The sequence below is a fragment of the Phragmites australis genome, chromosome 20, assembly GCF_958298935.1.
Source record: "Phragmites australis chromosome 20, lpPhrAust1.1, whole genome shotgun sequence".
NCBI lineage: Eukaryota > Viridiplantae > Streptophyta > Magnoliopsida > Poales > Poaceae > Phragmites > Phragmites australis.
The window spans coordinates 9,144,521-9,157,583 of NC_084940.1; the positions used below are offsets into that span (position 1 = coordinate 9,144,521).

Below are 13,063 nucleotides of genomic sequence, written 5' to 3' on the forward strand. Positions count from 1 at the left end.
CGAATTTTAGTGAAGTTAAAAAAACCAAAAAAGGCTTAATTTTGTAAAATCAATAACTAATTCATCAGAGCTTTAAATCAAGTGAAACAAATTTTGTTGGTTTTCTTGTAACATGATCTACATGATAAAATATTTATACTCATAAAAAATTTAACTATTTTCTATGAGAAAATTTATTTGCTAAACTAAGTTAAATGCATAGTTTACTCTTTGCTAATCTAAAAATCATGAAACCAATTTTGTTAGTCTTCTTACGTGATCCTATGTCTTTCAAAAATACATGAAATCATGAAATAGTTATTGTTACATGCAGGATTGTGAAATGTGTTGCAACTAGATTAATTTATAACTAATCTATCACACCTACAAAATTAGTGAAACTACTTTTATTAGTTTACTTATACTATGCTTTATGTAGGAAAAATAATGATAGATATGAAAAAGTTAATTACAGTGTTGTTTCTAAACATATTCACTTTATGCTCGTAAACTTTGTAAAAATTATGGAGAAACTAATAAAATTCTAAATGAAGTGAAATCAATTTTAAAGATCTTATTAAGATACATCATAAAATATATATATATATATGTTAAGCTTTTTCTTAACATAACTTAATAAACGAGTTACACGCTTCAACTTTTTTTTTTCAAACTTCCTGCCTATACAATATGATACAAACGATATTATTCTTTAATTTTTTGAAATTAAAACTCGATTACCGAACGGTTTGTATTACTGTGTAGCTAGGTAAAACCGATAAATTCGCTTAGTAACCGTCGATAAGTTAAACGGTGGCTCCTACATATATGGCCCAAAATCTAACGGAGCCGGTGGTGTCCTGTCCCCTACCTGTGTGAGCCGCTTGCCCGCTTCTCTCCCCGCCACCGCCCCAGATTCCCATGCATGCGCCCGACGGCTCAACCGCCACCAACCCCACCGTCCGCCGATCCGGAACCAAAAGCCTACGTGCCGCGGGGGCGCACCGGCGCAGTCCATGATTGCGCGCGCTCCCAGCCCGGCTGCTGCACTGGTGCTCCCAGGTACCACCCCTACGGGCCCTACGTATACAACCATAATGTCCCAACCGAAGCTAGCTACAGTGAGGGCACAGATCTTACTGGCCTCCACGAAGATCTGCCGGGACCCAAAAAAAAACTTTGTACGAAAAGCGATCGATGATCGGGCCGATCCACACAGTGGCTGGTGTGTCGAGCTAGCAATGGAGAACATGAACAGAACAGCCGTCTTGCTTGCAATACCATAATACAGTTACTATGTGTGCTACCAAATTTGATTTTATATGTCTGCAATTTTGCATGTTTAGCATAAAGGGAGTGTCGACTTGCTTGGCAATACCATGTGAGTGACAGTTCGGGATAGGAAATTGCCCTTCCAAGCACAGCTGGGCAACAATATTTGTCGATTGCGACTGCATCTTTTTCATCTAGCACAAGTTAGTCTTCGGTCCCAACAAGCCTGACGCTATCCGATCACCCACCCCATTCAATTATCCAAGAACCCCACATGATGATCACTGGCTAAGTGTGTGCGTGGTCCATGGATCGAGCGTGCAGTATATATGTACGACTGTTCGGCTGGTAAATATTAGGCCCATCAAACAAACTGTTTGCAACAATCTATTGACGATTCTAGATCAATTGGTCGGTCCTTCGGTGTATGAATCTCATTGTAGCATCCGATCGACCGAAGGTTATGAGCTAGAGAGGGACCATAGACTGTTCGGCTGGTAAATATTAGGTCCATCAAACAAACTGTTTGCAACAATCTATTGACAATTCTAGATCCATCGGTCGGTCTGTTGGTGCATGCAACTCATCGGTGCACGTAAGATGCTCTCGTTCTCAACTTTTACTACTACTAGGTACTCTCCAAATCTACCTTTACTGCGTATCATAGGTTAAAGGGACAATTGCTTTGGTACCATTAACATGCACAATCCGAACATGAATAAAGCTGAAACAAGTAACCGTTTCAGGTCAGCAAAGATGAAATGATGAATGACACCAACATCAAAGTTAAAATATGAATTTCTACATCCTCTTTCTAGTTCTTCTAAAACTCTCCACTACCCCACCACGCTCTCCAACACAAGAACATGTGCACACGCCTAAAGACTGACGACACACTGACCACTAGATGTAGTATGACTAAACTGATTACCCTATTCCCATATACAAAAGCGAAAGAAGAACACTCGAAGCGATTAACAAACGCAAAAGCGATTAGGAGAACATCTCAAGGCCAGCTTCTGCCTGTCGACTGGATCGATCCATGCACGTGGGCTCCATTAGCGGGCACGAGAAAAGGGCGACGAGCAAGCCAGCAGCGCATAAACTAGATTAGCTGAACCCATCTTCTCATTACTCCGCTGCAGGCAACCGAAAGATTCCCGGTCTCCGACGCATGCAATGGAATGCAGTGCAGCAGCGAAGTCGTCTCCTCATCACTCTCCTGGTCTCTCTCTTCCCTGCAGCAAAGACAGATTCAGAGGGAGTTTTTTACTGCCTGCTCCGTCATCAAATTCGAAAGCAGCAAGAGAACAGTTCAGCAGTAGATAGAATAGTGTTCAGTGTAATCTATTCCATGGACTCGAGTGCCGGTTAGTTTAATCTATTACAGGAACAAGAAATAGGAGTACTGGCAGTAGACATGGAGTAGTACAAAAGTGAGCGTTGTGATGACCTGTCTCGAGCTTTTGGCACAAACTGTTGGGGCTCGAGCTTGCTTTGCCACAAAGCAACAAAGCTGCTGTTAATGGCCGTGGCCTCCCTCGAGGTCGAGGCACAGCGTGGCGCCGACCGAAGCCGAGGAGGAGAACTGAAGAAGAGGAAGAAGAGGATTCTTGACTTTCTTGGGCGTCCCGGTTTCCGAGGTGGAAAATGGGTGATGTTGTAGTTTAGGACAGTTCCAAAATTAGACTCCTTGTGGTTGTTGTACTTGGTGGTGGAGTGGTCAAAGATTAAAGAACCAAGTTTTGGTTTGGTCGGTTAGTGGAGCTGTGTCTGGAAGGGACAAATGGAAATTTCCATGGTTGATTAGACCTCTTGTTTAGTACTAGTAGTAGCCTTCGAGACACTGAGACAATGATACAGTCAGTGACTGTACTGATAGACAAAATGCTAGATCAATGTTGATATGGTGGTTTAGTGATCAACTAGTGATGCAACGAAACAGTGTTTGAGTTGCAGGCGTTGTTTAGCTGTGAATGAAGGAACGGCGATGAGCTTGTTTTTTACCTGCGTTTTCTTGCCTCTGTTCCTGTTGGGGTTTGGCTTGGTCTCCTAGAACGGCAGGCTCTTGGAGGTGGAGGAGGCGGTGAGCGCCTTGAGGCTCTCCGACGACGCCGGCGCGAGGTCCTGCGGAAGCCGCGCGCGCCGCACGATGCGCCGCATGTTGCTCTGAAGGCTCTGCTGCACCAGCTGCCGAACGGCGCGCTTCTCAACGCTCATGCCGGCGTCCGCGGGTTCTCCCTCCTCCGTCTCCTCCCGGCACTCGCGCTCCTGCGGCGCCGACACGGTCGCCACGACGCCGGACGCGTTCGCGACCTGCTTGCCCTTGTCGGTGCGGAGGATCTCCAGGATCCTGGACGCGCGCTTCTGCGCGAGCGCCGTGCCCACGAGGGTGAGCTCCAGGAGCGCGGACGTGGCGCCGGCCTCGGCCATGGCCGCGCGGTCTCCGTAGCTCCGGTGCGCCAGGACCATCAGCACATAGGCCGCCTTCTCCTGGCAGCCCGGCTCGTCCGACCAGTTGAGCACGTCGACGAGGGACGGGACAACGTCAGGGGCGCGACTTACCGCGCGGCGGCCCTCGGGGCAGGCCGCCACGAGGTTGCAGAGCGCGGCGAGCGCGCGGTCCGTCACGGACGCGTCCCCCACGGCCGCCACGAGCGCCGGCGCGAGCCCCGCGGCCAACAGGTGCGGCGCATTGGCCGACGCGATGGAGAGGTTCAGGATCGCGCGCAGCGCGTCGTGGCGCGCCTGCTCCGTGGACGCACCCTCAAACGCGCGAGACAGGAAGGGGACGGCGCCGGACGCGCCGATGACGGGCTTGTTCGCGTCGAGCGCGCTGAGGCAGAGGAAGTTGGCGACGACGGCTTCCGTCAGCGCGCCGGACGCCCCGCCCTCCGCAATGCGGAGCATCTTGTGCACGGCGCCGGCCTGCACGATCGCCGCCTTGTTCCTGCGAATTACCAAATCAGAGCACGAACATGCAAGCAACTCGGCAAATCAGAACGAAAGCACCAGATCTGATCAAGAACAGAGGAGAACAGGAAATGGACTCGTAAACAAACTCACGTGTCATTGCCGATCCCCAAGTTGAGCAGCGCGTACATCGCAGCGGTCGTGATATCCTCCCCGCCGGCACCCTCATCGAGCATAGCGACGAGCGGCGGGATGGCGCCGAGCATCGCGAGCATCTCCCTCGCGCCGGCGTCGTCCTTGGCCTTCCTCCGCACCGCCATCGCCGCCTCGACGCGGGACATACACTCGCTGCCGGCCTGAAGCGCTCCCACCACACCCTTCAGCTCCTCCAGCGCCTCCACCTTCTTCGACGCCGCATCCGCCTCGGCCTTGAAGTCGTCGCCGCATTCCGACGGCTCCGCCTTGAGCAGCTCCGCGAGCCTGTCCGACCGCGGCCTCGGCCTCGGCATCCGCTGCGGCGACCGGTACGCGGTCCGGCTTCGGCAAGAACCCCCTCCTCCACCGCCTCCGCCGCACGTCAGGACCTCAAGAACCTTCCTCCTCATCGCGGCGGCCGAGAAGATCGGCCAGAGCCGGAACCCGCCGGCGTCGGCGTGCGCGCACCTCGCCACCATCGCGCCCGCTGCAGCTTCGGCCGCAAGTCACATTGGCCGGAGGCGGACGACACTTGGCGAGGAGAGGCGCTTGTGGGTGGCGTCCAGAGGAAGCCGTGGCGCGGCACGGATGCGCGGTTTATACGTGTAGAAGCAACGAGCGAGTGAGCAGGGACAGAGGCACTGAGCGGGTGGGACCATGTGGTCAGTCGAACAAGCTGTTTTTAAGAATAAAATAAAGGCTAGTTAATACTGTAAGATTTGAGCTCAGAACATCTAGTGATTCTTTAATGGTGTGCTTTACTGGATGGCTTGGCTTGTTTATGGTTATGGACTTGTAGTGGTCATACAGACAGACTAGTTACAGTTGGATCCGGCAGTGGAAGAACAATGAAAGCCTGATAAAAACAATTGTGGGCAATGCTATCAACTTTAGCTGCTCCAGATCAGCGGATGACATTTTAGGTGTGATTGGTTATCTATATGGATTGTATATGTAAGTTGAAGAGAAGGAGATTGAGCAGAGTTATATTTGTTAAAAAGAAAAGTATTTTTGTTGTATCTGTTTAGACAGTTTGAGCTAAATTTCTGTTTAGTTGACCAAATTTGAGATCAAATAAGCGGATGCAAAAGTTAATATTATGATTGGTTGCTCATATAAAGGTAACAAGTAGATAAGTTTATATAAGCAGATGTAAGAGCCTACATCCGCTGTACCAAACTAGAATAACAAATGCGGCAACCAAACACACTTCCTTACAAGACTATATATGTCGATAAATTGTGAACTACTGATCTAACAAACTTATTGAATAAAATAAAGGCCAGTTAATACTGTTAGATTTGAGCTCAAAACATCTAGTGATTCTTAATGGTGTGCTTTACTGGATGGATTGGCTTGTTTATGGTTATGGACTTGTAGTGGTCATACAGACAGACTAGTTACTGTTGGATCTGGCAGCGGAAGAACAATGGAAGCCTGATAAAACAATTGTGGGCAATGCTATCAACTTTAGCTGCTCCTGGTCAGCAAATGATATTTTGGGTGTGATTGGTTATCTATATAGATAGTATATGTAGGTTGAAGAGAAGCAGACTGAGCAGAATTATATTTGTTGAAAATAATAGTGTTTGGTTGTATCTGTTTAGATAGCATAAGCTAAGTTTCTATTTGGTTGACTGAATCTGAGATCAAATGAGCAGATGTAAAAGTTGATATTATAATTAGTTACTCGTATAAAGGTGACAAATACACTTGTCTGTATAAGTGGATGTAGGAGTTTGTATCCGTCGGACCAAACTAGAATAATAAATACGGCAATCAAACACGCTTCTTTACGAGACTATACGTGTCGACAATTTGTGAACCGCCGATCTAACAAACTTATTAAAGAAATAGGGGATGCTTGAAGTAGACGAATCGTAAGAAAAACACATGTGTTTTAAGACAGGTTTGACATCTCTAAGGATAATAAGTCTATATCTTATTTATCTTGTTTTGGTTTGAGCCTATTACAAGAGGGATGTGACTAATTTAGATGGATTTAAACCTAGTCAGTGCTTTCTTGCTCGGATTCTGTTGGTTTGTCTTGGCTTATGTAGCTCGTAATCATCGCCCTCTGGGCTCTCCCTCTGTAGAGTCCTCTGACTCCGTGTATATATGGAGTGTCATATGTTCTCTAGAGTGCTCTTTCTTGTTTTTAAAGATAAACATTCATAGTTACGAGATGTTTTGAGTACCTACGGATAGTTTTCTTTCATTTAGAGATTAAATTCTTTATAGAGATAGAGATATGTCTTGAGAATTATAATAAATTCTGAAAAACTTAGATACAGTAACTATCTGTTATTATTATCAACACGTATTTGCCAGACCAAGACCTCTAAATGCGGGAAACCAATCACACCTCTAGGTTCGATATGTTGTTCAAGGCCTTGTGTGCAACACACCAGCTTGACCTTGATAGATGGTGATGGAGCTGTTTTATGATTGCATTTTGGTTCATGACTGTATTATAGTGTATCCATGCAATAAAACATTTGTAGCACCTATGGATGTTGCTAAACTTTGGCAGCATGCACAGGTGAAATATAGAGGTATTTTTGACCTATGAGAGGCATTTTGACCTACGGATGTTGCTAAACTTTGGCTACCCCAATTAATTACTACAATCAACATACCAATCGGAAATAAAACATGTTCCTCCAATTTTTTCACTATGTTTTTGTTCCTCAAATACACAAGAGGGACACGCATCTTCCACTGTGCTTTTTAAGTGACCGCATTATAGAGCAGATCCAAGTCTCAAGGGAAAACAGAAGAATTTGAAACACGCCTGGCAGAGTTCTCAAAAGATCAAATCCTACTCCCCTGATATAAAGATTAGCTTACGCAGCTCAATTGCAACGCGATGCACCCACCTCTGACAGGCGAATGCATCGTGCATGCTGTGCATTCCTCGTACTGTGCTGGGTACAGTAGAACGTGCGCAGATGCGGCATGAGGGTTTGTGTCGAGATCACTGAAAATATCTCACGAGGCGCGCATGCGTCCTTGCCGGCCGGCCGCCGTTGCCGCCAGCCTCGTTGATCTCCATTAATCGGAGAGCTCAAAAGATCGTCGTCAAAGGAGGCACGGCGGCCAAGCATAGCTAAAGAATCCAGGGTTCTAGTTTAATAAACGCCACGTCGACGGTGGACTTATCTAGTTTTACTTGTTACTAATGATTTTACTGTAACAGTATTGACCTTTAGTTTTTTTTCCTTAAAAAGATTTATAGATACTTAAATTTTTGTATTATTAGATTTATTGTGAAATATACTTTAGTAGTATCATATGCTTTCAAATATTCATAAAGTTTTTTAAAAAACGTACAGTCAAAAGTTGCTACAGTAAATCATTAATGATAAATAAATGAAAATGAAGATGATAACGGTACGGTACTTACTACTCCAGTAGCTCTCTCTAGCTCTAGATGTCAACGCAAGAAGCAGCACATGTCCTGGTCTCCTGGAGCAACAGACCAGCAGCAGTGTTCATCTTCAAACTGCATGCAGCACCGACACAGGTCACCATCGGTCAATGCATGCGCTCACATCGAAGGAACGACACCCGCTGCACATCCAGGAACGGCAAGTCCTGCTGCTGTATCGGCCTCTTTCGAGCTACTCGCTCCTGTCCGGGAGAAAGAAGAGCTGCAGTCTGCAGTGCGCCTCGTTTCGCACGACCGTACGGTGGATCGGCGTCTTGACTCTGGCTGGGCCACGCGGCGGAGCGGAGGGACAAGGGCGAACGGCTACAGGCTACAGCCCAGTGAGGAAACTCGGGATCACGCGGTGCAGGAGCGGACAGGACAGCTAGCGGAGCCGAGGAGACGGCCGTACGGCCCTGGCCCGCGGCAGCCACCGCCACCGACACTGCCCGCCCCGCTGCGTTCACAGCAGCAGCGAATGCGCTCCTCTCCATGCGCCGGATCGTGGGGCAGGTTGACGCGAGTACGGCGAGGTATCTGCCTTGATCGATCAGGTCATGATCGAGGACCTGCATCACAAATCATTGGAGAGCCTGGCGAGCGTTCAGCCGGGCCACCAGCCCTTACGTTGCCGCGTGCGTGCGTGGGCAGCGTTAGCTTGACCGGGCCGTCCTAGGACCTCGGCTTTGGGGTCCCCCAAGGCCGGCCCCATGCGCCCGCGGCGGGGATCGACGCCGAGCGAGCGTTGCAAGGGGTGGGTGGCCCGGGTGGGGGGTAAATGTGGCGTCGGCGGGGTCGCCGAGCGGGAGGGCGCCGAATTCAATGGGCGACGTAATGGCGGCCTTAAATCGGCGGGTGGAGCGGCACAACGACGCCACCGCTCGTCCAAGCGACGGAGCGAGACCGCCCGGCGCGGGGTGCACGAGGGCGGCTAGCGCTCTCAACGGGCCGAGCTCGGTAAAAAATTGAGCCGAGCTCGAGCGAGCCTACGCGTTGCACAACGGAGAGAGGAGTCGAACGATCCGAACCTGAACGGCAGTGAGCTGCGGCTCGAGGCGAGTCCGTCACTCGATCCATTCCCTAACTTCTTCTCCCTCCCCTGTACTACTTACATCAGAAGCCTCCAGAACCTTCTAGTCCCTTGTTTCCTGCTTATGCACTTCAGTTCGTTTTTAGATAATGGAAACAAATCTAGTCTTTTCGTATCGTGCGCACATGTTTATTATTACATTATCTCAGCTCATATCTGAACGTTAAAAGAAAATGAATGCGTACAAATGTACTTCAGTTTGCCGAATCAATATTGCGGGTTCGTGACAGCTCGATGCACAAAGCGATGTTGAAGTTTGCCAACGCAATGCCGGGGCAAAGTGTTGCGTAGTAGTACGTACGAAGTAGGAACAGAAATGCATCAGCAAAACTGTCGATTGGAAGCTGGTAATGTTCTGACCGCGTGAAGTCTGCTTTTGGGAGACGGGTGAATCCCACGGCCATGAGTGATGAACGGACGATGGTTCGGAGCCGACGCAGCACGCTACGACACAGACACAGTACCACATGGTTCGTCGGATCAGCGGCCAGGTACCACTCTACAAGAAGGTCATCCGTCAAGCCAGTGGTACGGCTGGGACGACATGCACGTCTGCTGCATTACCTTGGCTGCCACACCGTTGCTCACTTTGCTTTCGTGCCTAGTTTCCGTGGGCTCGTCATGAAGAGCTTTCGGCAACCAGTGCGGCGTATGCAGCCACACAGAAGAGAGCCCAAGAGACGATCTTCAGAATGGCCACGTTCACCACACACGATTGACGGCAGGCTGTGAAATGCATGTATCAGTGGATCCCGCAAAGAAGGCTTCAGAAGAGCGAGTAAAGAAACAGCATGCTGAGCAGGTGAAGTGATGGCAAGTCGGGTCAGATGACTCGGATCATGTCGGTGCCAATCTTGCTGCACCAACGAAGCTAGAATCAGTGGCTGAAACTCGGCAGGATGAGGCGAAAGGGCACCTGGGCATGTAGTACCGCTTTCTGCTCCAGCAGGCGATGAAGATGCCGGGCGTGCTTGGAATGGAAGTAGAAACAGTTTGGTTGATCCAAGCGCGGAAGGGACTTCTTTTTCTGAACCATGGCGGAAGAGACTTCACAAAGTTCACGTCACAACATGAAACTGGACACTAAAGCATGCTGCTGAGTCGACACGGAACAACATAAAGATATATTATACCACCTCCACCTAGATTCCCTAGATAAGGCGATCAACCACCAGAACAGGAGATTAGATTTTTACCCTCAATGATCAAGAGTTCTAACGCCTATCAGGCAGTTCGTGGCTGCAGCCGACGGCTAGCAAAACAACGGCCGGGCGGCACGGCGTAACCTTGAGCGGAAATGCTACCTACGTGACAGGCCATATGTCCAGCCCATAATTAACATGGATAATTTTCTAGTCAACCTGCTCTCATCACTCAAAGATAACCGACGATAACATCCAGATCAAAGATTGACAGTGTTAGCCTTGTACAACATGGGAAAGACTAGGTACAATGCAGCAAAAAGGTTGCAGCACAACTGCAAACTGCATAGAATGCCACAGGATACTCCTTCCTGGATATCGTGGCGAGCTGAGACTTGGCTAACACGAGCATCTTTCGGATTGAGTTACACCTGAATTACATAGTAATGCAGCTAATCTAATTCTGGTTAATATGGAGGATATGAAGATATTATCCTGTTACTTAGTAGCTCAGATGGTTTTCGCCGGAAATGGCTGCATGACCCTGCACACCACAACCAGAACATGTCTGAGAACCAGATGCAGGAATGCATGAACCATTTTTTTTGGGGGAAACAGTAGCATCATTCAATAAAAACAGAGATCCAAACTGTAACATTCGAATTGAGGACATGCTAAGATGCACCTCATAATACGTAGCACAAGGCAACACCAGCTCAAGTTAAGTGACAGGATACATGAAATGCTTAGTGCAGTAAAGCTTTTAGTTTCAATAACAGGATAACAGCCGTATACAACAATAAGGGATACATCAAGATTCAAGAGAAGGCACACTTCAGACAGTAAAATGAATTCCCCATGAATGATAGAAAATAATGTCTTCTATAAACAAGATCACTTAATCATGGAGCTCAGAGGAAGCAACGAATTGGAAACACCGTCGTTCCATCAGAACTACAGAGAGGACTATATACTCGTGCGTGCATAATGATGCAAAAATTCATCAAGCTGCAATGTAACGTGTGCAGAATCCACTCGATCATATTTAGTGTAGAAAAGATGTGGAAGCAGATTACAAGGTCTGGTAGAAAGAACATACAAAGATATGATAGTAACATAATCTGCAGTAGGAAAAGAAGCTAAAATACACATTCAAGAAAAGAAAACAGAGCAACGTGCACAGATCATTCTGCAAAATTATAAAATATTGTAAATCGAAATACAATTCACATCAAAACCTTGTTCAGAAAGAAGTTCACAGTGAAATTACAAATTAACAGAGAACGTATTTCCTTCTGTTTAACCTGTTTCAGAGGTTATGTAAAAAGGTAAAATGTCTATATAGTCCGCACCACACCTGTCCTAGGGCCAGTTGATATGGAACCCCTACACGTGCAATGATTGTAAACTCCAAAAGTTACCACTGTTTATTTCAGTCCACCATTATTTGAGAGATTTGTTGAAAGGTGGAAATCCAAAATTGATGCAGATAGCCACCACTTAGTAGTCAGCTTTTTTCTTTTTGACCGGCAGAACTCCAATAATGATGCAGAACAGTTGATGCAATCAGTGCATTATGCACACTTGAAGGCCACCCACAATTACCAAACAGATTTCTCTCATTCTCATAAATAGTTCATCTTTAATTTAACTATCCATTACACAGTGAGCACAGGTAATATCAGTTTAAGTGGACTCAAAGGATACATGAAATGCTTGGCATGGAAAAGCTTTCAAATCAGTAAAAATAACTGATTTTCCACAATCAGTAGTGGTAACACCCTAATACACGAGAGAAGTTTGACGTCAGTAAATAAAGGAGAGGTAAGAGAAATTGGCACATATCGGCATAGAGAGCTATATACTGGGGAATGCATAATCAAGCTATAATTTAACAATGCGTGCACTTTACAGGATGCACAGAACCATATTTAAAACAGAAAATATACATCCCAGAAAATGATGATATCCAGTAAGAAAGAACGACATGACCCAAAATGAATTTCGAATACAGGAACTGTAAAGGTACAGTCTATAGTAGGCAAAGACACTACACGATATGAATTCAGGAAAAGCAATTAGAACATGGCAAATTGATGATCCGCAGAAAGTACAAAATACATATGCAACGACAATACATAGAAATATTGTTCAAAAAGAACTTCAAACTGAAATAGCCAGAAAAGGAATTTCCTTTAACCAATCCCAGACGGTGTGTCACAACTCACAAGGCAAAAAGGTCATGGAGTCCCTGTGTGACTTGTCCAGGACCAGTTGGTTTTCCTCAGATAAAAAAAAGGACCAGCTGATGCCCCTTACCCCACATGCAATGTAAACAAATAATAGGATTGCAAATCTAATTTACCTTTCTCTTTTCACTGTTCAATACAGTTCACCATAATTTACTGAAGCTTTTTGGTCAGTGGAATCCTCAATTGATGCAGATAGCCATGCTTTAGTTCAATTCACTATTAGTCTGTGTTCATTTGACCAGTTGAACTCCCAAAATGATGCAGAACAATAGATGCAAACAGTGCATTGTGTTTATTGGTGTGTGAACTGCAAAAATGCAAATGCATATTACCTCAAAAAGAACAGCAATTTTGTGATCATACAGATTGCTAATAAATGTCCAACATCTAATATGTTTGCTTTTCATACACATGATTCAAGGGGCCGCTCCCTAAACCATGTAAAACTAGACTTGATGGCCATCATATATCCAAGGACGAAATTAAGTGTTCTTTTGCTATTAAAAAATGTTTAGCTCAGCAGTTGGTGACTTGATGTACAAGATTAGCATAGCATTATACACTTAAATAATGATTGACTCTGCAGTTGGTAACTTGTTGCAAGGGCTTGACATAACATAGAATAGACATCAACGAGCAACCGCGATGCGTTCCATCAAAACCACAAAGTATAATCAGAAGCACAAACTAATATCACCTAATCTGAACATAACTTGCAGGGGAAATCACAATTGAGCGAAAAGGCGGTACCTTCACTGTGGCAAGCAAAAGGAAATCATCAAACACACAG

General features: G+C 46.4%; 1 protein-coding gene across 1 annotated transcript; it reads right to left on the minus strand.

Moving 5' to 3' along the window:
- Positions 1-1,970: 1,970 nt before the first annotated feature.
- Positions 1,971-5,075, minus strand: LOC133901157 (U-box domain-containing protein 45-like). The gene is made up of 3 exons (XM_062342427.1): positions 4,318-5,075; positions 3,259-4,201; positions 1,971-2,489 (listed from the first exon to the last, which is right to left on the minus strand). The coding sequence occupies exons 1-2, from the start codon at positions 4,836-4,838 to the stop codon at positions 3,304-3,306; spliced, it is 1,419 nt and encodes a 472-aa protein (XP_062198411.1). The 5' UTR covers positions 4,839-5,075; the 3' UTR covers positions 1,971-2,489; positions 3,259-3,303.
- Positions 5,076-13,063: the final 7,988 nt, after the last annotated feature.

What these genes read in the sequence shown, in the direction of transcription:
- LOC133901157 (XM_062342427.1), bottom strand. Translation starts at nt 4,838, where the DNA reads ATGGTGGCGAGGTGCGCGCACGCCGACGCCGGCGGGTTCCGGCTCTGG. An exon ending in TTGGGGATCGGCAATGACAC is followed by an intron (nt 4,202 to 4,317) that starts GTGAGTTTGTTT and finishes GGTAATTCGCAG; the next exon opens with GAACAAGGCGGCGATCGTGC.